The sequence below is a fragment of the Acomys minous genome, assembly GCF_964271855.1.
Source record: "Acomys minous genome assembly, chromosome: 1".
Classification (NCBI taxonomy): domain Eukaryota; kingdom Metazoa; phylum Chordata; class Mammalia; order Rodentia; family Muridae; genus Acomys; species Acomys minous.
In genome coordinates this window covers 47,467,674-47,494,598 of record NC_140483.1, presented here as the reverse complement: position 1 = coordinate 47,494,598, position 26,925 = coordinate 47,467,674, and the positions used below count along the sequence as shown (strand labels likewise).

Below are 26,925 nucleotides of genomic sequence, written 5' to 3'. Positions count from 1 at the left end.
ATTACACATAAAAATAAAAGCCAACTATTTTGAGTCTGACTATTACAAATCATACTTAGAAAAATTAAATACAATTTGTACTACTCTGCATTTACTCAAATATATAACAAAGAAAAAAGTAAGTATGTAAATGTAACAGATTTGTATCAAAGGGAGCTACTAAATCCTCAAAGTGCAGTAAAACTCTGTGCTACATTTAGATTGCCACAGACTTGTCAGATGCTCAAAGGATACCTATAGGAGTCACTGTTCATTTTTCAAATATGAAAATATAGAAAGTAATCACAAATAAACTTTTCCATGAATATTCAACACTGCCAACTAGGCGATTTCATCCCTTCATGAAATAACCTTCTTTGGTCCCTGACACATTATTCTCCGCTGAATGTTTGCCTAATGACTAAACAGTATGCCCGATGACTAAAAACGCTTTGGGATGCTTCCACTCCTTCCCTGCTACCAATCATTAAATAGTTTAAGAACTATGTGAGCATCTACTGTAAACTCTCTACCTGAAGTGACACTAAAATTGAATGATGATCAACAAACATGTGGTTCCTGTCCTCATGTACTTCAAATATAATAAAATTCTCTTCTCTATGAATGAAGCATTCTCAGGCCAGCAAGGTAACTCAAGAGGTAAAACACTTGTGACATAGCCTGTCTCCCCAAGTTCAATCCTCAGAACCTATGTAAAGGTAGAAGAGAACCAACTCCACAATATTATCCTTTGACATTCCTATTTTTACCATAGCAAGCACACACGAACACATACACACACATACGTACATGCGCACACACACAATCTTAAGGAAAAAGAAAAATAAGTCTGAGGGCTGGAGAGATGGCTCAGATAAGAGTAATTAAAAAAAATAAATAAAGAGCCTGGGTTGGCTCTTCCAACCAACCCAAGTTCAGCTGCCAATACCCACATGGCAGCTTACAACCATCCATAACACTAATTCCAGGGACTATGATGCCCTCTTCTGACCACCATGGACACAAGGCATGTGCATAGTATACTCATACACATACGTCTTTTTTGATTGTTTATATGTTTCTCTGTTTAGCCTTGGCTGTCCTGGACTTGCTGTGTAGACCAATCTGGCTTTGAACCCTCAGCAATCCACCTGCCTCTGCCTCCCAAGTGCTGGTGAACCACAGAAATATCTATTCATTATAAATTACTCAGTCTGTGACATCTGTTACAGCAGCACAAAACAGAATAAGACATAATAATTTAGTGGCAGAGAAATTTGTTTGTTACAAATTAGTTTGTGATATTGTTATAGCAGCATGAAACAGAATAAGACAATATAATTTAATGATTCTATAAAATCAGGTTGCTACAACTAGGGTATATTAAGTGAGTAAGAAGAATGAGAACTTGAACTTTCTTGCTCCTTAAAATTCGGAAAATTAATCTACATTGAGCTGGTGCTGCCAAGCCTGACAAGCTCAACTCAATCCCAGGGATCTACATGGTGAAAGGAAAAAACTGACTCTCACAAATTGTCCTCTGACCTCCACATGCACTGTGACAAAAAGTACACACACACACACACACACACACACACACACACACACACACGAGCATGCGCACACACATGCACACACACACATGTGCGCACATACACACATGTGCACACAAGTGTGAAGTCCACACTACTCTAAGTGCCTACTATTTTTAGAGTTTAGCAGATAAAAAAAGGTATAATGCCTAGAGATCAGCAGTCAAAATGTTTACTTTTGATCTTTTAAAATATTAACATTTAGAAATAAAACTGTTAAAAGTTAATACTCATAAAAGCAAACCTCGATTCTAAGCAATTGTTAAATGATTTCTTCCTTAAAAGGATACAGTGGTACCAACATTAACTTACAACACTTTTAAACTGGTACAATCCTGCCACCTAGAGTTGATAGAAAAAAAGCTCATCTCAACAATTTAAAATTGTAACGTTTGAGACAAAAGAAAACTCTAAGTTTAAGACAAAGTTAAAATGCACTAAAAACAGCCAGCTACAGTGACACATGCCTTTAATCCCAGCACTCAAGATGCAGAGGCAAGCAGATCCTTCTGAGATAGAGGTCAGCTAGTCTACATATTGAGTTCCAAGTTAGCCAGGTCTTTACACTACAACCCAGTCTCAGAACAAAGTAAAACAAAAAAGGAACTAAAAAGTCACAGTGTTACTCAAGTATTAGCCAAATCATACAATGAAAATGAGAATAATAACAATTAACTGTAAATAACAAAAATGAAGTAAATGAAAGTGTATTCATAACCTCACATATTTTTGTAATTCTAAGCCCTAGAAAAGGTTCCTTTTTTATTTTTAAAATATGTATATGAGGATATATGCACTACAGCATAAATGCAGAAGTAAGAGAAAAACATTGTGCAGTCCAATTTCTCCTTTCATCATCATAGCGGTTCCAGGAACAAAATGCATGTTACCAGGCTTGCGTTGCTAGCACTTTTACTCCTGAGCTATCTCACTGGTTCTGGATAATTTCCTTCTTGTCTAAATTAAAGTTATTACTATTATTGTGTGTGCACACACACATTCACGATATGTATATGAGGGCACACATGAAACACCATGTGCAGAGGCCAGAGAGCAACTTGGTGGAATTGCTTCTTTCACCTTTACATGGCTCTGGAGACTTAATTCAGGTTGCCAGATTTATACAACAAGGGCCTTCATCAACTGAGTCATCTATGTGGCTTATTAATATAGGACAAGACAAAATACAAAATAAATACAAATACCTATTTTCCTTACTAGTTCCTTTTCTAGTAACTTTATTCCTGGCAAAACAGGACAGTACATTAAAAACTCAAGTCCCAATATTATGCTACAATCAAAACCAGCTGGGCCAGGTGGCACATACCCATAGTGTACTTATTGAGCAAAGGTAGGCCCAAGGCAGTAAGAAAGACCCTATCTCAAAAACAGTCTCTCTAAACAAAGTCTATGTAAACGTTAAGGTCAGTTCCCCAATAATTTCACACTCTTCTTCAAATGTCTCTAAAAACCACTATTGTTAGCAACCATGCATCAAAGAAAAATCAATGTCTACGAAAGCTAAGAGGAAAGCCCACAACACCGAGAAAGATATGTTCACCTAAGAGAACTGATGCATCTTTTTAAGAGATCAACTGACGTACCAGAGCATCTATTATCAAAGAGTGAGTGCGTGAGTGTGTGTGTGTGTGTGTGCGTGTGTGTGTGTGTGTGTGTGTGTGTGTGTGTGTATGCGCGTGCGTTATACATACACTATGCGGGGATACAGAATGTGCATGAAGATTCGAGGAAAATTTTGTTGAGTGGATGCTCTCCTCCATTCCATTTTTACATGGGTTTGAATAACCTTCAGATTACCAGATCTGTATTCAAATTCTTATATTTCAAATTTTAAAGTGCATGCATTTTACTCTGAACAGAATTTTTAAATAATCAGCCCTTGGCTGTGTAAACATGAATAAATAAATTTGAAACCTATTAATAAATTTTAAACAATCCTATAGCATTCCAAAGAATGAGTAAAATATTTTCATTACCTTTCCTGTGCTCTGTAAGATAGTTGTCCTTGTCCTCCACACTCTCTCTCTGCTAACAATATCTCTGGTCACATCTACCTCAGCATCCACAAAACTCCTCTGTTTAAGAGCAGTTATATCATCATCTAAATCAGTCTTGATAGTAGATCTTTTCTTGGCCATAATTTTGGCTTTGATTGCAGCAATTTTTTCCACTGACATGGCTTCAGACAAAGACCTAAAAGGAATTGACTTTATAAATTTCACAGCAAAGATTTCTTCAGTACAACATGTACATTGTTGCACTTAAATTGATGGGACTTGGGGAAGAAGCACTGCAACTGGCAATACATTTTTCTATAAAATTAAATATTTGTTACTTTATAGTCATACAGAACTTTTACAGGTAACAATTCATAGATATAATCCTCTAAAAGCAAGATTGTAATTTCATTTTAATTTTTATTTTGAGTTTGAATGCTTTGCCTACATGTACGTCTGTGCATCATTTGTATCCCTGTTGCCCAGTAAAGTCAAAAGGTGGCATCAACCCTGAAACTGAAACTACAGGCAGTTGAGGGCCACTACATTTGTGCTGAGAGTCAAAACCAGGGTCCTCTAAAGAATGGGCAGTGCTCATAACTACTGAGTCATCTCTCCAACCTTGAATTAGTAATTTCTTTTAAAAAAAAGTAACCGTAATAAAATTCTTTGCTTGTTTTAAAATCCTCCCCAAAAAGCAAAACTAATAAATAAGTGTTTTTCTGCTAATATTCCCTGAAGTTTCACCACTGTCTCTATACGCCTACATAAGGAAATTATACATAAGCAGGGAGGTCACAGTAATGGGGTGAAAAATTCATTCTATTAAAAAGCTGCCTGGCGTGGTAGTGCACACCTTTCTTTAATCCCAGCACTCAGGAGGCAGAGGCAGGTGGATCGATGTGAGTTCAAGACCAAGTGAGTCCAGGACAGGCAAGGCTACACAAGGAAACACTGTCCCTAAAAACCAAAAAGCCCAAAGCTTGGGTTTTTCCATGAAATGTATTTCAAGGTTTTACAACTACAAGCCAAATAAACAGCAGACTTCAGAATCAAAAGAAACTTTGTGTCACAATCATCCTTTTAATTTCTAGGGAAAAAAGCCATACTTAATTTGATTAAAACTTCAATATAAGAAACTTGCAAGTTAAAAAAAAAAATCACATACTGAAATAAATGTATTTGAATAGCTTTTATGCCTTCAACTTACTTGATCCTCAAATAAGCAAAAAGCAGAGAACCTATGCCTTCACAACAATGAAAGACTTTTAACATTAAGACTTCATAAAACAATCATCTTAGGTTTAGTCTTATTTAAAAATTATTTTTACTCATCAACAGTGACACAACTAAATACTGTAGTATGCAATGAAATGAAGTAAATTTCTCAGTGCTTTAAATTTCCTAGCATGTTCCTCTTTAAGATTCAGGGACAATAAATCAGTATTCCAGGGGCTGGAGAGTTGGTTCAGAGGTTCAAAGCATTGGCTGCTCTTACAGAGGACCTGGGCTCACAATCATCCATTACCTCAAATTCCAGGGAAACATTATGCCTTTTTCTGACCTCTGTGTGTGCCAGGCACAAGGTACACAGACATACATGTACACAAAATAAAATAAACCAAATCAAAAAAAAAAAAATCATCAGCCCAGGAAACCTGTTTTGAATTATATATGTATGTATGTATGTGTGTGTATATACATATATGTGTGTGTATGTATTTATGTATGTATGTGTGTATGTGTGTGTATGTATTTATAATAACTCTCTAACAATTTATTATCTAAAGAATAAAATATATTAAGTTGAATAGTACATACAAAGAACTACAAAGTACACACACATCCCAAAAAAGGGGGGGGGGGCAGATTCAGTGAAAAATATAACTTAAAATTCTGATCTCCAATAAAGACACCTCTTATGGAACCACATGTGGAAACCAGACATTTGAGGATTTAGTCTGCACTGATAATGTGCTGGGGTTTTTTATAACATGAAATGAGAAAACTAATTCCACAGTTGTTGAGGACTGGTGGTACAGCCTTTGCCTAGCAAGCATGAGGCTGTGTGTTTAGCAAAGACCCATAACAAACAGAACCCACGCCAGCAATACAGTGGGTCATGGAAACTCAACCAGCACAAGCAAGAGTCAAAGCCTTGCAGCAACAGCTAAACATATAAGAACCACTAACAGAGAGTGACAAGAGGCAACTGTGCAAGGCTATGCTAGTCTATGCCATCTGAAATGTCAATATGGTGTCCAAACAAAGACAGTACAAAACATTAAAGAAAAATAACATACCAACTCAATAAGTATGCACTTGCTCATCAATTTGGAGGGGATGTGTCTCCAGTAGATTTGTAACAGGAACAAATATTTCAAAAGAAATTCTGAACATGATCCCTCCTACACTCTGCTCTCTTGCTCAAATTTAAATTGGTATACAGTGAAAACTATAGGTGCAGAATAAATGCTGTAATATTTTTGCTATCTTTTTTCTCATTCTACTTTGCATTGGTTTCTAGCTATAAAATTAAGTGAATGCTTCTATCTCACCCTCTTTTATTATTGTTTCCCTAACTTTACTTGATGTCCAAGAATTGCTTTTTAAGAAAGATGTATCACAATATTTAAAAATAAGCTAAATGTATATGCCACATGAACATGTTGATTAAATTCCTATTTTCTTTAATCAAATCTATAATTACAAATGCTTTATAGCCACTCAGTCTTATTTTACCTGGATGTAATCTTTGTATTCCAGAATGTTACTTTGTGTTTTCAAGGACTTGTAATCATAATTAGTGAAATATCTACAAAACTCTTCAATTTCTCCTAAGATCCATACATATTTATTGCTACAATATAAATTATTTGCTTTGTCAATGTATTTTAACAATTAAACATTTTGGCTATTCTTAAAGTGACAGAGTACCTTAAAACCTATAGGAAAAAGTATTAGTTCAGTTACAAAATGCAAACTTTGACACTCTTTTTCATACAATCTGAAAAAAAGAATCACTAGATCGATCACTGGATATTGAAAAACAGTATGCAGCTGGGCATGGTGGTCATGCCTTTAGTCTCAGCACTCGGGACGCAGAAGCAGGGGGATCACTGTGAGTTCGGAGCCAGCCTGGTCTACAAAGCGAGTCCAGGACAGCCAAAGCTACACAGAGAAACCCTGTCTCAGAAAAATAAATAAATAAATAAATATGAATGAATGAATGAACGAATGAATGAATGCAGTATTCTGATTTTTGCTTGAGTGAGTATGAAAGCATCTTATAGCAGATACTCAATATGCACCTGACAATTCATCTGAATATACCTTACAACAATCCCCTAAGAGTGATTTTAGACAAATTCACTTTGTTTTTATTATATGTTTGTGTGCATGCACACACATGCAGCACAACATATGCCATAGCCCATGTGTGGAAACCAGAGGACAAATTGCAGGAATCAGTTCTATATTTCTACCAAGTGGGCATGGATATCAAACTCAGGTCACTGGTTGAGTTTGGCAGAATGGCATTTATCCAGTGAGCAGTCTGGCTGGCTCTCAAGCTGGCACTGGGCTTTCAATTATCAGACTTCTACTTCCAGCCAAGATGAAGTGCTAGTGATTAGATTAGCTCACATACCAGAAAATGACCAGCTAAAATACACAACATAATGGTTTACCAGGTATTAGGTATTAAACACTGAACACAGTGATTCTCTGACAAATGAGAATCAATGTAACTCCTATAACTTCCCTGGCTTACTGTCTTAAATTTTTCCAAAATAGGTCATAAGGTGAGCCAAATTGGAATATAGTAAGAGTAAAATGTTTGTATGGTACAGAGTATTTAAGAAAGAGCTGCATAAGTTACTGCAGTAGAATGCTAACACATGGGCTTAACGAAGAAACTACTAAACCTGGAAACAACTACCACCCAGTAAGTTTACGTTGTTAATACAAGGTTTTCCCACCAGAAAATGAAAAATATCTATGAGATGTTAGGAAGTCTACTAAAACACTACTGCATGTAAAATCAGAATTAATTAATCAATCTTTGTTCAATATAAAGTCCCAGAAAAAAAGAAAGTCATGCCTTTGGTAAAAATCCTACAAAGATGGCTGGTTGAGTAATTAGAAATTCCTGGAGAGTTAGAATGTCACAAGTCTGAGAGAAGAGGAGAGGGAGGACTGGAATCAGGCTGTAAAGTAAGTAAGTGAACAAACAAACGAATGAACAAACAGGAGGGAAAAAAGAATGACATGAGTCCATAGTCAAATTATGGGACAGGACAGGCAGTGGTGGAGCACGCCTTTAATCCCAGCACTCAGAAGGCAGGGGCAGGTGGATCTCTGTGAATTCCAGGACAGGCTGGCTTACAAAGTGAGTTTTAGGACAGTCAAGGCTGTTATACAGAGAAACCCTATCTCAAAAATCCAAAAAGAAATTGTGGAACAGGAAAGAGGGTGACTCTAAAGGGCCAAGAGAAAGAAAAACAGGAAACAGCTGTGTGGGCTGGTCTGTGCTCATGTATGTGTACTTACCTGCCACGAGGTAAGTCACTTTCTTCTTTCCTCACTAGATGCTACAGACACATAAGCCCAGAAGCAACAGTTATGTAACAACCAACTACAACCCCTGACACCATGAGACAAAACAAATCTTTTTCTTGTCTCAAGTATTTATCACTACAGTCTAACAAAGAAAATTGGTACAAAGAGTAGGGTCACTGGTGCGATTACTTGCCTATTCTGTTCATAAGCGTTAGGAACTGTTTTGTGGACAGAATCTGTTAAGTTTGAAGAGATGGACTAGACAAGCCCTGGAATGCTATGTAGAGCTTAATTCTTGTGGGAACTCAGAAAGACTGAGGCTGGCTAAGTATGAAGTTTAGTATGAGAGCAAGGACTCTACTAGGATTTGCACAGAAACCATTCCTAAGAAACTGTGATCATTTGTCCATGCTCCCAGGCTTTGAGTCGTGCTAAATTTAAAAGTAATAAACTAAACAGTAAGGCAGAGGAAATGTCAAGGCAGCTCAACATGGATACTGCTAGCTGATTTTAGCCAATTTATTGTAATAAATGTAAGCAAAACAAAACCAGGGAAGGTCTTGAAAGTGCAGTGTGCCAGGAAATAAGTTCACATTATGACACAGTAAAGCATGGCTACTGAAGCAACTAGGGCCGTAACTTTTTTTTTTAAAGCCCAGTACAGAGCACCTCTGGATATTAATATCTGTGGAGAGATCCTAGAACCAATTCCAATAGATTCTGAAGGACAACTGCATTTTTCTAAACTTAGGGAACAGGGGTATACCATGAATGAAGATGCCAATTAAAGTGTGAGTAACATCGAATCATCCCATTTTCCACATACCGTTACATAAAATCTGTACTTAAGAAACTCTTACCTAATCTGTTCAGTCTGCACAATCCCTTCTTTATGGCCTTCCAAACGAGCTGCCAATCTCTCTTTATCAAGACGCACACACTCTTCATCCTAAAAATAATCACCACTTAGTAACATCTTAAGTTTTCTTTAAATTCTACGAGGAAAAAAATCACTACACAAAATTTACCAAAATTAGCGCAGTACAGTTCAATGCAATATTGTACTTAAGTCAACTGCTTTTACTTACACAATGACAAGAAGTGGATTTTGGATCATTTAAGTCTGGAATTGACTTCTGATGTTCCTTACTTACATGTGTTACTTGTGCTGGCTACTCTTATGTCAACTTGACACAGGCTTTAATCATCTGAGAGGAGGGAACTCCAACTGAGAAAATGCCTCTAATAAGACTGGGCTGTAAGCAAGCCTGAGGAGCATTTTCTTAATTACTGATTGACAGGGGAGAGCCAGGCTTACCCCAATGGGGGTGATGTCATCCTGTACTGGTGCTTATGGGTTCTATGGGAACACAGGCTGAACAAGCCATGAGAAGCAAGCAAGCAAAGAACAGCCTTCTATGACCTCTCCATCAGCTCCTGACTCCAGGTCACTGTCCTGTTTGAGTTTCTGTCCTGACTTTCCTCAGTGATGGACTATTGGTGTGGAAGCACAAAGCAAAGAAACCCGCTCCTCCCCAGTTGCATTTGGTTATGGTGTTTCATCATAGCAATAGTAACTCAAATTAAAATATCCTGGTAAAATTAAAACATAAGCCAAAATGTGTTTTTGCACATCTACCTACTAAATCTCATAGTTCAGTGTTTACTTGAACATATAGACTAGCCTCCAAATAATACAAACCCTGTTGTATTATAAAGTATTGGGCATCTTATATTTTATTGAAAACTGTGCTGAAAAGTAAAATAAACTCTTCTAAACATATATTTATTGCTTTTGTATCATCAAAAAACTTAGAAAAAATATCATTGAAAACCATTTGTAAGCATTTACAGAGTGGTGTCCAGACATCTCTATGTGCTCTCCTAATTATCACTACTTTCACTAATACATACGTGTGTGTATGTTTTTGTGTGTGTGTGTAGACATACACACACATGCATATGTATAATTCACCCTGTTCAAAATGTTCTTTAGATTTATTATGTGTAAATTTATTTGTTATGTATGTACATGCACCACATACATGCCTGGTGCTGCAGAGGAGCTGGAGTTATAAGTGGTTGTGAATCACTAGCAGGTTCTGTGAATTGAGCCTAGGTCTTCTGGTAGAACAAATATTCATAACAGCTGAGTCATCTCTCCAGCCCCTATAGATCTGTTTTGTATTTTGGTTGTGAAACTAGCCTTTAGCGGCAGAGCCATCTCTCTAGCCCTATGGATCCACTCTTGATGAAAAAACATCTTAACTTTTAAAGAAAGTCTTCATCAAAGTAAAATTGTTCATTTTAGATGCTGAGTTTTGTTTTGCTTTGTTTTGTTTTGTTTGTTTTCCAATCTGGTACTACAGGTCCCAAAATCTTCCAGATACATTAGAAACAAAAAGTCAATAGCTTTCAAAACAAGTTCCTTGGAACATTAAAATCTTGCTACTAAGTTCCTAATAGACTATTTCAAAATGTTTGTGGCTCATGCCTATAATCCCAACCGTCAAGCATCAAGAGTTTAAAGACAATTTTGGCTACAATTGTGAGCTTGAGGTCAACTTGGGAAATACGATTTATAACTTATATTTGAAAACCAAGCGAAATTTAATTTGAAAGACAAGTGGCTGATTAAGAAAAAAAATTCAGTGACAACTATTTAGATCAAAGTCTATATTCAACAAATAAAAAAACAAGGAGTAAAGTCAGGGCCAAGGAGTAAAAGAGTGTATGAAACTATACATTATCACAACTTTAAGGCATCAAAAGAGAAAAAAATATTGGTCTTCAATTCATGCCCTATTAGTTTTCTAGCATGTAAAAATGTTTAAAAAAAAAGAAAAAAAGACACATCAGCTGAAATAAATGCATTTAATTTTTACCATTTGTAAGGACGTTATAATCCATGAAGGTCAAGGTCCTCAAGAAACTAGAAATTTTAAAATTACAACCTAAATTTTAATCACATCAGAAATCCTGACCTCAAGTTTTCTTTTTCTTCCCACAGTGTCCTAAGCATTCAAATTGCTGAACTAAATACTAATACAAATGTTACAACTTTATAAATGACAGAAAAGATAGTACTACTTCCTGCTGATGCTTCAAGTAACTGGTAGCGTTGGTATTAACTTTTCTTGGGTGTTGAATTTCTTTTCAAATGATTATATTGTGATTTTTTCCTATTTCCAACTAATTGATGACCCTAAATGCACTCACTGTTTTAACAGTGGTCAGTCTTCTTTTGTAAGAGGAAATGGAGAAACTTAGATTTACTGTCACAAAATGCATATTCAGTAAACAGGGCAGAATGGCTCAGTAGCCACCCTGTCTTGGTGCTAGTTCTGGTTATACAAACCTCAACAAGTCACTTATGTGTGGATCCTGTTTAATCAGAGATGCTGAGTAAAGGCAAAGGGTAGAAGAACTAAAGAGAACATGACTCAGTATGACTGAAGCACTTAAAATACCATCTTGTATAGACTAATAACAATGAACTAGTTATCACTGCTTAAAAAGCACAAGCTTCCTGGTTCCTCAAAATATACTTAACTAAAATTACATTATTTTAATCACATTCTTACTGACTCCACTATTATATACTTGCTAAACAACATTATACCTAGCTACCTTCCTCATCCTTACTTGTAGAAACTTTGTTGTTTATATAGCAAAAAAGAAGCATATATATATATATATACATATATATGTCTAAAATTTACAGTATATATGTATATTCTAAAATAAAAATATATATGGTTTCTAGTATTGTTAACACTTGTGAAGATCTTGACTATAAATAATACAGATTTATAAAACTGCCAGATTTTAAGTTCCTAATAAATTATTCTCTACATCCAGTATTTTCCTATGCATACAAATAATATGGCGCTTGTTAATAAATCATTAATAGTTCTATATGTAATTAAAATTCCAAAGGATAATTTACCATAACACTAACTGGTCAACTAATGATAACAGCAATTTTTGACTTGTCCAAAAGTACATATTATAAATAATACTATCTTCTGAAAATTGCATACTCTATGACATGGCTCAATCTAGTTAATTAACATTGTCATTACTTTACATATTGCCACTTTTTTCTACTGAGAACACTTTTTGCTTAACAATTTTCAAAATACAATACATGGTTAATTAAGTAGTTACCACAATTATACAACAGATACTCTAATGTCAATTACATTCTTACCTGTCCTCTATTTCAAGTAAATGGTATAGTTAGAACCTAAAAATAACTTCAAAAGACTCAGGTATTAAGGAAATGGCTGCCACCTAATGGGCTTATGAGAGGCAGCTGGACTCTAAGGGTTCTCTACCTATGGCTCTAGTGAGCTGATGAACCCACCACTCCATGGACCTATAGGGCCTGAGTAAAGAAGCACAGGCTGTGCTCTGAAAGGTTTATCTTGCTCTACATCTTCCTTCTGTTTCTCTCTGCAGGAGGGTGGGCAATTTCTATCCACTACTCCCTTTTCCATACTCTGCCCAAACACAGTGTGGCCAGGTAACCCTGGGCTGAAATGATGAGCCAAAGCAAACCTTTCTTTAAGCTGTTTTCTCAGGTATTTTGTCACAGTGACAAAGAGTTGCCAACACATTTGTGTTCACTAACACACTAGAAATCTAGAACCTGTGTCAGTGTTTTAATGAAATAACAATAAGCACTTCATATTCACAGCCTGAACAGGAAAACATATCCCCATACTACCTTATCCTCCTGGTCAGCAAAGCAGCCTGAAGACCAGTTCTGGCCCCACCATCTATCCATTTATGTGTGATTATGAATGCTTCCCCATAGCAGTATCAGAGAGCAGCAAGATGGAGGTGCAGCTATCAAGACTGCAGGAGCCCGAAAACCTATGCTACTTAGCACATGACCTTTAACACAATCAGATATCAGCTTCTCACCCAGTTTCCATGAATATAGCAAAAGATAGCAAAAATAAATAAAATGGCATATTAATCACAGAGCTTAGATGTCACAGTAACACAAGCAAGCTACCTATTGATCTACTTTTCAGTTTTAAAAAAAGCTGCTAGAATTACTATAAAGAATTATTTTTCTTTGTTTGTTTGTTTTGTTCTTTTAGAACAGGATTTCTCTGTGTGGGCTCAGCTGTCCTAGAACTCACTCTGTAGACCAGGCTGGCCTCAAAACTCACAGACATCTGCCTGCCCCTGCCTCTCCAAGTGCTGGGATTAAAGGTGTGCACCACCACCACCTGACATAGAATTCCACTTTCAGTAACAAAACAAATTACTTTAAAAATAGAGTTCTATTACCTCAATTCGTGGTTTCTTTGCTTCTGCTAAAACTTCATCTGCAGCTCTTTTGACTATAAGAAAAATAAAGGTTAAGTGTGTACTTTAGGAACAGGGTTTTTATTTAAAGTTCAAGATATGGATGTGACATGGTGTACCTTGAGTGGACCGCTGAAGACCTATTTCCAATGGGGCACTCCTGTCTATGCTTGCTGATGTTGCTGGAAAAGGAAAAGAAAAATCATATAAGCAGATCAATATATCCTGGATGTTATTCCATGGGAAATGCTCAAGCTTTGTTTCATTTCTTGTATCATAGAAGGATTTCCCAGATAAAATGGTTTCAAAACGCAGCTCTATAAGTATTTTATTAACAAGATGACTCAATGTTAGAAAGTATGTGAAAGAACAAAGGATTTTTTTAAATTTAGCTTAAAAACTGCTGAGATTCTACTTACTGAAGTTAACTGTTCACTTCAGATTATACTCCTTTATAACAAACACATTTAAAAAGTATGCTTACTAGAAATACTTACATATGCACACATCATATTAACATACAAAGTTTAGTTACTCACCATTGGTAGGAAACTTTCAACTACCCTACAAAGTATTTTATTGTTGAATGGATCATAATAAAACTATTTTTAAAAAAAAAAAGAGCACCTGGTGTCCTTTCCACCAAGTTCTTACTCACCTAGGTAACCAGTTACTGTCCTGTATGTCCTTCTTCAGATTTAAGGAACACAATTATACTGTACTTGTACCTTTCTATACAAAGACAACATAATACACAAATGTTGTGGAACTTATTTGCCACTCATCAAAGAATATCAGCTCAGACACCCTTCCACCACCAGTAGGTGCCCTAGCTCCCTAACTGCTTTTAGTTTTTACATCTATGGGTATCTTACTGTACAGAATCATTATAATGCATTTGACTGGTTTCCAGTGAGCACAGCATTCAATTCTAAGTCTTCTGTTATAAACAACAGCATGAAGAAACTTCACATGCATATGACTTTTTATAATTTCAAGTATAGCTCTAGGACACTTCCAAATGTAAGGTTTCTGTGTTATTTGTAATGAGCGGTCAGCAATCGAAGGAAAGGTATAAAGTGGCACAACCAACAACACAAGCGCTTTATCACAGCCTCATCAGAATTCATTAACAGCAAATTTTAAAGTCTTATCTTACTCTTTTGAATTTGTAATTTATAATGAAATAAATCATATCTATACTTGATTTATCTCCTTTTCTGATAATTATACTGATTATAACTATTCAAGTAGTTGGTCTTTTGTGCATCTACTTCCAAGGTCACACTTCATGCATACAACTGACTTTTTCTCTTATACAGGAGTTGGAACATTTTCCCAGTTTATCAGGGCTTTTTTTTATGATATAGAACTTGTTTTATCTTTATCAAAATATTAACTGACAGTCCCACCTTCTCCCGCTGATGTGACATGCCTTTGTTTCAATACTAAATTGATGTGTATTTCTAGAACCAGATGCACTACCATCCTACTATGAGGCTGGCCAGCCTCATCTTTGTATTTCTAATCTAATATATGAAAACTAGTTTTATTAATATGTCAACTCACTCTCAGCTCTTAAATTATTAGGTCTTTAAGTTTTACAATCGAGAATGATGAGTATCTTCTCATTGCTTTTCCTCATATTGTTAAGACACTCAATTTTACCAAATAAAATTTAAAATTATCCATGTAGTTCTACTGCTCAAGAAAAGTCTAGGTTTTTATGGAGATCATTTTAACTCACATTAACAGCTAATATCTTTAAGTTATTAATTATAATAGACCTACAAACATGATCTTAAAAGCAGTTCAACTTTTTTCATTGAACTAGTAACATCTTTTACAAACTAACAAAAGAGCAGGGCTATGGTGGCAGCACACGCCTTTAGTCCCAGTGCTCAGGAAGCAGAGGCAGGCAGATCTCTTGTGTTTGATGCCAGCCTGGTCTACAGAGTGAGTTCCAGGACAGCTAGGACTACACAGAGAAACCCTGCCTCAAAAATAATAATAATCATCATCATCATCATCATCATCATCTGAGAACTAACTTTATCCTATAGAAAACATAAGAAATGATGTGAGTAACAACTCACTGAGACTCTCCCAAAGTGAACCTATTTAACAGGAGCATCTGAGACACTTAGTAAAACTGACAAATCCTACAATCCCTTCAATACACTTTTTTAATGGGAGAATTAGAGTGAGCCTCAGAAGGAAAAACAAAAAACAAAAAACCCAATTTTAACAGGTATACCATGATTCTCATGCTCCAAATAACTAAACTTGGCCTTATTAAAAACAGACAAAAATAGGAAGCCTTTTTAAAATTCTTGCCATTTTAATTGCCTTTGCAGAAATGATTCCTCCTCACTTCTTGTTTACTTTGTATAAAAGGAACAAGATTTTGCTTTGTGCACAGTACCCAAACGTAATTTAAGAATAAGCAAGGAGGGATAGTGGTAAAGCACTTGACACACAAACTTAGCAATCGGGAGTTTGATTACTGGAAGCTATATAAAGGTGGAAGAAGAGAAATGACTCCACCAAGTTACTGTCTGACCTCAACCTTCAAGCCGTGGCTCATGCGACCTCATACACACATACACTTGGGGGATGGGGGAGTAAAGAGACAGGCATTTGAGCCGGGCGTGGTGGCGCACACCTTTAATCCCAGCACTAGGGAGGCAGAGGCAGGCAGATCGCTGTGAATTTGAGGCTAGCCTGGTCTACAAAGCGAGTCCAGGACAGCCAAGGCTACACAGAGAGACTCTCTCGAAAAAACAAACAAACAAACAAAAATCTTGTTTGATACAAAATAAACTATAGCAAATAATGAGTAGGAACATGTAATCAGGTTTTAGAATAAAGACAACAAATGGGACAAGGTTGGAGTAGAGGAAAAACTGTCATGGTTTTCAAGGCAGAGAAAAGTACTTACAAATTGTGTAGATATGACAGAAAAGCATTTCCTACTAGGGTTTAAGGTCTAACTCATTGCATTAAGTTACATAAGGTACCATTACTCCTAAGATGAGAACAGGCTCAGTTTTGGTTGTGTGGGTTGAGACAGGAAGAAGAAAATTGGGCACTGTATTTTAGACATGTTATATTTCAGATGCTTGCAAAACATTCAAAGGAAGAAGACAACAGTAAATTTATGAGTCAGTGGGAGAAAACTGCAGCTGAGACTTCATCATGGGAGTTGGGACACTCACGTTTTCATTAAGTTGAAAATTCATGCATACATTTTGACTTGTCAAAAACTGCTAAAAAAATTAATAACTGATATTTACCAGAAGGTACTTAATCATAACATAGTTAATAACCTTTATTTTCATATACTGTACACATGATGTGTGGTGAAAAAATATCTAAGAACTGCCAGAAATCAGTTCTTACAATAATACACCATACTCTAAAGGTGATCTCATTATAAGATTACAACTTATTTTTTTTTAATTACATTTCGTGGCATTTTAAGCAGATAACTCCGCAGACTCGGCTGACTACAACTGTAAAAGGAGATGACTATAAAGCTCTAACATATTAACCTTGATTTTATACTTATGACTTAATTCTGCATCTTATGTTTGTTTACATTTCTCTCAGCCCTGAATGGTATCATATAGTATAGAAATATGATATCTATATGCCTAAGTTTTGATAAGTTTTAACTGTGCCTATTAGGCTTTTGAATTATGAATGAATAAAAATAACACATTTATGACATACTTTCTTATTGTCATTGTATTTTTATTGTTAAGTTAGTATACAACATGACACACTTTTTTATGGTATGTTTTGATGGCTAATGTTTTTCAAAATTGTTACAAATCTAAAACAAAAACAAAAATCCCCACCACATATAAGTGGATCTGTACTTATCAAACCCATGTCATTCAAAGGCCAATTATATTTAGAATTCAACAATATGAATAGGAGTGGACATTTACAGAATAAAACTTAGACGAGGTCATCTAGAGATTTTAAGGTTACAAGAGAAAAAAAATAAATCAAGCCACAGAAAATAGGAGTCCTGGCTAGTTTTATGTCACCTTGGCACAAGTTATTTGGGAAGAGGAAATCTCAGTTGAGAAAATGCCTCAGTAAGATTATCTATTGGCAAGCATGTATGCATTTTCTTGTTAGTGACTAATGTGGGAGGACCCAGGTTACTGTGGGTGGTTACAAGCACCATGGTAGTCCTAGAGGACATAAGAAAGCCGGCTGAGCAAGCAGTGAGGAACAAGCCAGAGAGCAGCACTCCTCCATGGCCTCTGCATCAGCTCCTGCCTTGAGTTCCAGCTCTAACTTCCCTGAAAGATAACTTCCCAAACTGATTTTGGTCATAGTGTTTCATCACAGCAACAGAAACCCTAAGACAACTAACAGTGGCATAGAAGTGACAAAATATATGGAAAGGTGAACAAACAGAAAGAAAACCCAAAGTCTAGTGTCACAAATGGCAAATGAAGGACTTAAAGAAGAAAGTGTGCAACAATACCAATTGTTCATAGGAAAAGCGGGGAAAAAAGGAAACAAAGGATGTGCCCATTCTCAAGTCTTGCTGACGTTAATGGGATAGTGAGGATAGTCAGGAGGACTTCAAGAAACAGGTAAAAAATAAACAGTGATGCTATGTCAACTCTTCCTTTTCACAGTAACAAAAAGGAAACACTGATAAATAGAACTATGGAATCAAAAATAGTTTTTAAAGAATATATCTCTTCTAGATCTATTCTAATAGTTAATGATTTAGAAAAAAGGAAAAAACAGTAAGGCAAGACAAAAATAATTTACATAGGCAACGTCTTTGATAGTATGCAAAGAACCCTCACACAAGGGTGGAGTGACAGCCTAAAAATGGGGCAACTTTGTGCAACTACAGGGAGAAGCACAAGGACACAGCTTCAAGTAGGGTATTTAGTAGAGATACAAATTTCCCAATACATCTATTTTCATAAAAGATTTTTAAAAAACAATGTTTTAAGAGTGGGAGCAATTTTACAACTACTCACATGCTTCCCCATTGAGATATCCAAGTAGATCTTTCCGGTCAGGTCTTCTAACCACAGGAATATTTTCAGTCTGAAGCCAAAATTGTAAATTAGATATTGAATAGAAATCAACTATGAAATTTGATAAATATCATATAATCTCTGCATTTACCTAACATACCGGGGTAAAATTTATTTAAAGTCATATTTGTTTTAAAGAAAAAGCTCAGAAGAATCTAAAAACTTTGCAAATTTCTCAAATGTTAATTTTTAGTAATTTACTTCTGAAATTTCAGAAAGATATAGTCAATACACTTATTTTTCAAATGACACTTGTTTTCATAAGTAATAACTTTATCTTTTTTCCAAGTATCAGTCCCATGCTCTCAGCCCTTGGCATTACTGTTATTTTGTTATTGCACTCATCATGTTATGCACATATAAGACCACTATCTTTTCAGTCCTAATGTGGCCTCACTTTATATGGTGTCTGTACTGCTTTTTCCCCATAAGACCAAACCTCTTCAAACTATTCAACTGAAATTCTTCCAAATGGACTAAATATAAATTTTGATAATTAACAAGAACATGAGAAAAACCTAAAAAATGTTAATTAGAGTAGTTTACTTTATATAACAAATTTCTTTTTATTCTTGAGTGTATATAAATTCAGATAGCAGAGGAGGAAAAAGAATTGAAAAATTTTTGTCTGAAATGTATTATCAATTTAGAAAAATGAGTGATTTTGCTTTAATCCACCTACACTCAGTATTTGTAAAGCAATGATTAAAGCTAGGGCTCAGCAATAAAAGCATTTGCTGAACCTCCACGACCAAAGTTTGATTCCCCAGCACTTACATCAAGTGACTCACAACCACCTTTAACTCTAGTTTGGGGGAGCAGTAAAACTCCTCTGCACTCATGTGTATTTAGACACACACACACACAGAGACCCAAGTAAAAATAGCAAATCCTTTAAAAAGATGACTAAAACAAATAAAATGTATACTCAAGAATCAGGTTATCTTTGGGCCAATGAACTTTGTCATTACCACATTTTTCCTTATCATTTGTCTAATACAAACAACAGAGTGCAAGGAAAACTGGTTGCCAATGGATTATATAGATTAAAACTTTTGTCAACTATTATAAACAATGATGTAATGAGAACCCTTAGTATCACTAGCCAATTACCTCATAATGACCACTATATGTCACTACACCCATTATTTGCACATACTTTTTTCTTACTTAGCTGAACAAATCGCTTAATTTTTTTTCAAAGGGTCAGACTAAATTTTGTTTTTTCCTTATGAGTATATATATACAAGTTTTAAAACCTACAAGTATTTCTGCCCTTGTCATTTTTTTAAACTAGCCTACATGGAATATTACACATATCTGAATTAACGTTTTGTTGTTTTTCAGGACAAGGTTTCAAAAGGGCATGGGGCCTGTAACCCCAGCACTTACGGAGGCAAAAGAATGCAGATCTCTGCGAGTTCGAAGCTAGCCTGGTCTACAAAGCGAGTCTAAAACAGAGAACTGTCTCAAAAAACCAAAAACAAACAAAAACAAAAAAACAAAACAAAAAGTAGATTATCAAGACAATGTTTACTGTGTAGCCCTAGCTGCTCTGGGACTCACTCTGTAGACCAGGCAGGCCTCCAACCCACCTGCCTCTGCCTCCAGAGTGCTGTGATTAAAGGTGCTCACCCCCACCACCAGCTTTAACTGATGTTCTTTAAATTACTATCTCAAAGTCTGATATGGTTTATGTTCAAGTTAGATCCACCTGAGAAGTTACAGCTCTTCTGACACTAAAAGGCACCAAGGATCAGGAGCAACTATTCCAGGAAAAGGCACCCCACCCAAAAAAGAGCAAGTAACACAGCAATTTTAAAAAGCAGCCTCTAATCCGAAGGAAGAACTATAGAGTTTTAGATCTCTGCCACACCTCATTTGGAAAATTTTTAAGAAAAACAAATGTTACATCTTATATGACTATAAATCCTAGGGTTCACAGTAACAACTGTTAACTATTAGTTATGAACTATAACCACTCACAAGAATACAATCCTGCTGGGCAATGGTATGGGAGGCACAGGCAGGCAGATCTCTGAGCTTGAGGCCAGTCTGGTGTACCAGAGTGAGTTCCGCGACAACTAGGGCTACACAGACAAACCCTGTCTCAAAAAACCAAAAAAATAAAATAATGATAGTAATATATATATAATCTTTAAATCACTAAATACTTAAATTATTTAATAATTCTAATTATTGCTTGATTTCATTTTTAAAGATCTAATAAAGAATAGTGTACTGGTAAATTATTAATATTTTTCCATACTTCTTACCAATTTTAAGGTTTTAAAAAATGTATTAAACATTGAATATGTTTCTTGCTTGGAAAAGCAGTACTATACATTCCCATTAAATGATGAGCTCTCTCAACTGTTCCAAATATCAAGTTACTATTTAAAAACCTCAGCTATCACTACTTTCAAAGAAAGGTTGTAAGAGTATATTTCAGGGGCTGGAGAGATGGCTCAGAGGTTAAGAGCACTGACTGCTCTTCCAGAAGTCCTGAGTTCAGTTCCCAGCAACCACATGGTGGCTCACAACCATCTGTAATGTGACTTGATGCCCTCTTCTGGCAATGCAGGTATACACACAGGCAGAGTATTCACTATACATTAAATAAATAAATCTTTGCTTTTTAAACATTAAAACAAAAGTAAACCTCACACAACATAATGCAATCCAGCAGTAGTATTAGACAGCCAAAAAGTGATGGAGGCAAAATAATGACTCTATGCAAAGCATGTTTTAAGAAATTTAAGGAAAAAAAAAAAAAAGAAATTTAAGAAATGAAAATACTTCCAAATTAACACAATGCAGTGAAGTATGTCCTCATAAGTTAAAACAACATTTAGAGTGGATATTTGATTGTATCAGTATCTTAAAAAAAAAAAAAATTCTATGTCCAAACTACACAGCTACATGAGATACCTGTGTCCCCCAATACCCAAAAAAAGTATCTGGGGAAGCATCTTATTTGGACTTTCATGGCAATCTGCAATGTCAAACTCAAATAACTCTGAATCCTAATTGCTTATCAATTTTTCTCTTCTTTTTTGAAACAGAGTTTCTCTGTGTAGCCTTAGCTGTCCTGGATTCACTTTTGTAGACCAGGCTGGCCTTCGAACTCACAGCGATCCGCCTGCCTCTGCCTCCTGAGTGCTGGGATTAAAGGCGTGCGCCACAACGACCGGCTACTTATCAAAGTTTAAAAGTCCCTTGCCAGTGGAAGAGTCTCATCACAATAATCTCTGTGAAATGAGATATTTTTAATTATTTCTAATGATTTCCTCTCAGCAATGAATTTTCAAACACTGAGAAAGCAGATGAAACTGAAGAACAATAAAACTGTCAATAAGGTACAAAAATAATTATGCTGTTTAAACTTCTAAAAAAGTATTTGTTCACACTGGGGTTTTCTGAGAGTCTCATACTTTAGTACTAAATTTACATCACTTTGCGCTTTCTTGCTCTACAATGACAATGCTAAGGAAAGTCTTCTTGATATTATACTTCTGGATTACAGGAGCTCTACCAACTTATATGTTTTTAAAAGATCTATGTAAGTGCTTTTCAAACTTGTTATAAACATTACCTAAATTTTACATGAATAATGAATTACCAACTAAAAAATCTGAATAAATCTCATAGCAGCTTAATTTTCACTCTTCAAGACAATTTCAGACATTTGAAATCCATAAGGCAAGTTATCTATTAACTGTTTAATCAATGAAGTTTTAAAATGACTTCTACTTACAGCCGCACGTCGGACATAAACAGGATGCGAAAGGTGCACATTATTAAGTAGAAATAAGATAGAATCCAATGTGTAGTATTCTCTGGGTTGGCCTTCCTTTCCAGTCCTAAAATGATTAAGGCATGATTTTTATTAAGATTTTAAGTCAATTACTTAATCTTAGTTACACCATTCATTTAACTACATCTGGTTGGTTACTTAACAACATATTTAATATTTAACATAGCAAAAACATACACACAGTATAAACTCTCATAGTAAGTGAGTTGTCGTTGGGGCAAAAAGAGGACAACATAAAAAAATTTAAGAAACAGGGAGAGCACCCAAATTCATACTCTAAAATACTACACTTTTTTCTTTTTTTAAGACGGGCAAGGTCTGTGTGCCCTAGCTGGCCTCAAACCGGCTACAGATCCTAGGATGGCATTAGTATCTACCACATCGTGCTGTATGTGGTGCTAGACAGCAAATGCTAGGCAAGCATCCACCAACTGAGCTACATCCTCAGCCCCACTATATACATAGTTTAAAATAAGACCTAAAAAATTGGGTTCTGGGCTCTGTTGAAAGAAAATTAATAATAATAATAATAATAATAATAATAATAATAATAATAATAATAACAACAACAACAACAACAACAATAATAACAATAATAATACTACAACCAGCTGCACAATGGAAAGGATCGTCCAGAGAAAACAAACTGCTTAGGTGAAGGAATCAGCAGCAGGCTGCACGTGTTAGTTGGATCTAAACAAGAGACTGCCGCCATACAACAACCTCAACAACACTCTGTAAAGTGAAAAGTAAAAGTCAATATCACAAAACCAAAATATAATTCTGTGATCACACAATGTCGTCTTGGGGACGCAAGCTCTCTATTACTAACACTTGCACAGCTTTCTAATTTCTTTCTGCCTCCTCCATCTACTTACAGTGATCCAACTCTATGGATCCATGTGAATACAGCTCATTGTAATTTGTCCTAAACCTACCTGACTAGCTCTATTGTCACTTTTCCTCTAAACCAGTAGTTCTCAGCCTTCCTGACGCTGAGACCCTTTAATACAGTTCCTCATGTTGTGGTGACCTCCAACCACAAAATTATTTTCGTTGCTACTTCATAAATGTACCATTGCTGCACATGTAAATATCTGTGCTTTCCAGTGGTCTTAGGTGACCCCTGTGAAAGAGTCTTTTGACAACACCCAAATGGCTCGAGATCCACAGGCTGAGAACCACTGTTCTAAACTGATATATGTCAAATTACTATCACTTGTGATTATACAAAGTAATTCTCATAAAAATAGCCAAAAGGTGCCAGCACACGCCTTTAATCCTAGCACTTGGTGAGGCAGAGGCAGGCAGACTGCTTGGCCAGCCCGATCTACAAAGTGAGTACAGGACAGCCAAAGCTACATAGAGAAACCCTGTCTGAAGAGAGAAAAAAAAAGGGTAGAAAGCACTAAATGCATTAAAGGCACTGATTAATCTTTTATATGTGTAGATATTTATATGTGCACACATATGGAAAATAACTTCTGCTGAAGATTAGATGTTAAAAAAAAATTGGGGGGGTTGGGTTTCTTTTTTTGTTTGTTTTTTCGGGTTTGTTTGTTTGTTTGTTTGTTTTTGGTTTTCGGGACAAGGTTTCTCTGTGTAGCTCTAGCTGTACTGGAATTCACTCTATAGACTAGGCTGGTCTCTTAACTCCAGAGATCCACCTGCCTCTACCTCCCTAGTGCTGGGGACCAAAGGCATGCACCACCATGCCTGGCAAGGCTAAAGTTTCACATTTTTTTCCTAAGCTTTGCTTTTTCACTCATTTACAAGCTCCTGTCAAAACATGTCCTTTAAGGGCTCCTATGTTAAGTATACAGTTCCCTCACTATGGAGGCTCTTCCACCATTTCACTCAGAAATCTTAGCCATTCTTTAAAGCTTATTCATTTGTTCATTCATTTACTCAAGAAGGCTTTGTGGAATGGATTCAGGTTAAACACACTTCCATAAAGACTTCTCTAAATAACCCCCCACTTAGAGGTAAACAACTGTTCTCTTCCTAGCAACAAGAAACCATCTCACATCAACTTAATCTGTTTCATCTTTTCTAGTCAAAATAGGTTAGCATCATGTGAAATAGGACTACCAGAGATGTTTTCAAATTAAACGTCCTTATCCCTTGAGTTTCTAAGGAATACTCATTAAAATTTAATAAAGTATAATCATAATTCTAGGTAATTTATTTGAAAGAGTAAAACATGGGAAACTCAGATTGTCACTTAACATTTCAAAAAGAGACTCAATCAATAAGCTGCAAGAAAACTTAAATTTTTCTAGTTTTTAATTGATCATTCATAAAGTCATTCAATCAAACAAAATGGGTACCAAAACTCTGACTCATGATTTTAATTATCAAAGAGAAGCATCAATGACAGTAATATCATTAAAGAGGCCCCAATGGATTATTAAACTTGATCCTCTGGTTTCCTGAATGACTTAAATTCATGGCACTCATGGATCAACATTCTCAACTTTTCCCCCTTTTAAAGCACTTTCCGAAAAGCACATAGGATCATTTTCTCGGCCCTGTATGTAAAAGCCTTCATTTCACCAGTAACTTTCTCCCCAACAGAGCCCTGCTTTCATCTCCAGCACTGATTTTACTGACTTCCAAAACGCTCCTAATCTCTTTCTATCCTAAACTTTAAGTAGTCTATTCCCTCCTCTTTTTTTTTTTTTTTTTCCTCTTTAAAGAATAACATCACCCTCCCCAACTTTGAGAAAAAGAAAATTACCCGGGCGCTCAAAGAAGAGCCAGAGGAGACAGTTGCAACACATGGCAGCCTCTGGGAGATTAAAAAAAAAAAAACCTAAGAACAAAAAGCGACTCGGTGGCCGCCAGATGCTGTGCTTTTCTGCCTCTATACCTTCCCTCAGGTATAGAGCACCAGCCCCACGCCGTGCGGACAACCTACACGTATTGGTGAACACCAACTGGTAAAGTCGGAAATCCCAGGGTACCTTTCCCTTTGGCTCCTCCAACACACAGAACAGACTTGACCGCTCTAGAATCCGCTCCACCTCTTCCCTCCTCAACCTAAAAGTGCAACTTCTGCTCCAGAGAATAACTTTTTCCCCAGAGCACAGGTTTTCCTCCCATCCCCGAGGGACTCCGGGGAGGAGGGGAGGGGGAGGAGGCGCCGGGGGCCAGGGAAGAGGTCGCCCGGGGGCGCCCGACGCTGCCCCGCCACCACTAGGCCAAAGCCATACCGCACTCACCCCCAAACTACATAGTTGGTCTTCACATTCTTGGGCCAGGAGAACTCCCCGAAGATCACTTCATCCCCCTTGACCACAATCTCCTTCTTCTGGATGTTGTACTGTCGCAGGACGCTGAGCACGTCCGCCATCTTCGCCCCCCTCGCTGCTGCCGCCGCCGCCGCCGCGGGCCCCGGGCACCGCCGTCTCCGCCGCGCCTGTCGCCTCCTCTCGCCGTCGCCTCGCCCTCGTTCCCCCGCCGCCGCCGCCGCCGCCGGGACCCAACAGCCGCCGCACTAACAGCCGTCCGCGTCTACGACAGCAGCACGGGCACTAGCTACCCAGGCCGCCGAGGACCCCGCGCTATATAAGGCAAGGCCCCGCCGCGGGCTGCCCGCGGAGAACGCCTGACTGACCCACGCTCCGCCAGCGCCGCGGGCCGCCGCCAGGGGGCGCGGAGACCGCCCGAGCAGACGCGCCTCCCAGACTCCCGTTGTCGGGGTGAGCTCGCCGAGGACTCGGGGGGAAACGGGGACCCCTCTACGCCGCTCCCCGATGGGTGCAGAGACTTAGCGGAGCTGCGCCCGGTGCGGGATCCAAGGCCCGCAAAGGGCAAGCGACAGGTGCGCGCGCACCTGCTGGGCGCTTCCGCACTTTGGGTCCCGGAGCGCGCGCCGGGGGATTTGCTTTCCCAGCCCCAGGCTTCCTTCTGCTTCGCTGCAGCAGTTTGAGGAGCCTTTAGAGCTACCTTTCTGTCAGCATCCGAGCGACACTCAGCGAAAGGTCTTCAGGTCCCTGTGGTCAGGATAAGTTACTACGGAAAGCTGAGGCTTTGGAATGTACCCGCTTATGAAGTTTAGGTTTGGTTTTAGTTAGGGATGGATTTGCAAAGAGGAAAAGAAGAGTTGGGTTGAGAACGATTTTGGCACCATTTGTGTTAGTCGCTGGTCTCCTAACGTCATTTGGTTGGTGGACAGAATAAAATTGATACAATAGGCTGAAAGCATCCTAACGCGTTGACGAAGTGACAATGAATTATCAACGCTCCCCGCTCCTTTCCTTGGAAGTAACTTTTTTCCATTCCCGCAACTTCTCCCGTGTAATCACCAGATATGGTTCCAGGTTATGAATGGAAGAAGTACCCCTTCAGAAACCTCAATTAGAACACTTTGAGGCAGCCAGACCTTTTTGGGGGGATGGGGAGGTTAGTTTTTCGAGACAGGGTTTCTCTGTGTAGCCCTGGCTTTTGCACTCACTTTGTAGACCAGGCTGGACTTGATCTCAGAGATCACCCGCCTCTCCCACCTGAGTGCTGGAATTAAAGGCACACATCCAGGCTCCTGACAACCT

General features: G+C 37.3%; 1 protein-coding gene across 2 annotated transcripts in view; it reads right to left on the bottom strand.

The window, feature by feature from the left end:
• CDC73 (cell division cycle 73) overlaps positions 1-25,933 on the bottom strand; it is a 110,207-nt gene extending 84,274 nt beyond the window's left edge. The window contains exons 1-8 of one of the 2 annotated variants that reach the window (XM_084796412.1): positions 25,597-25,933; positions 22,313-22,418; positions 18,496-18,565; positions 13,594-13,656; positions 13,457-13,509; positions 9,010-9,098; positions 3,569-3,785; positions 1,884-1,913 (exon numbers count right to left, since the gene is read on the bottom strand). In XM_084796412.1, the coding sequence (XP_084652538.1) occupies positions 1,884-1,913; positions 3,569-3,785; positions 9,010-9,098; positions 13,457-13,509; positions 13,594-13,656; positions 18,496-18,565; positions 22,313-22,418; positions 25,597-25,727 (759 nt within the window). In that variant the 5' untranslated portion in view covers positions 25,728-25,933. The remainder of the gene's footprint in view (positions 1-1,883; positions 1,914-3,568; positions 3,786-9,009; positions 9,099-13,456; positions 13,510-13,593; positions 13,657-18,495; positions 18,566-22,312; positions 22,419-25,596) is intronic. The other variant, XM_084796413.1, reaches the window with a different exon arrangement.
• Between the last annotated feature and the right edge of the window lie 992 nt (positions 25,934-26,925).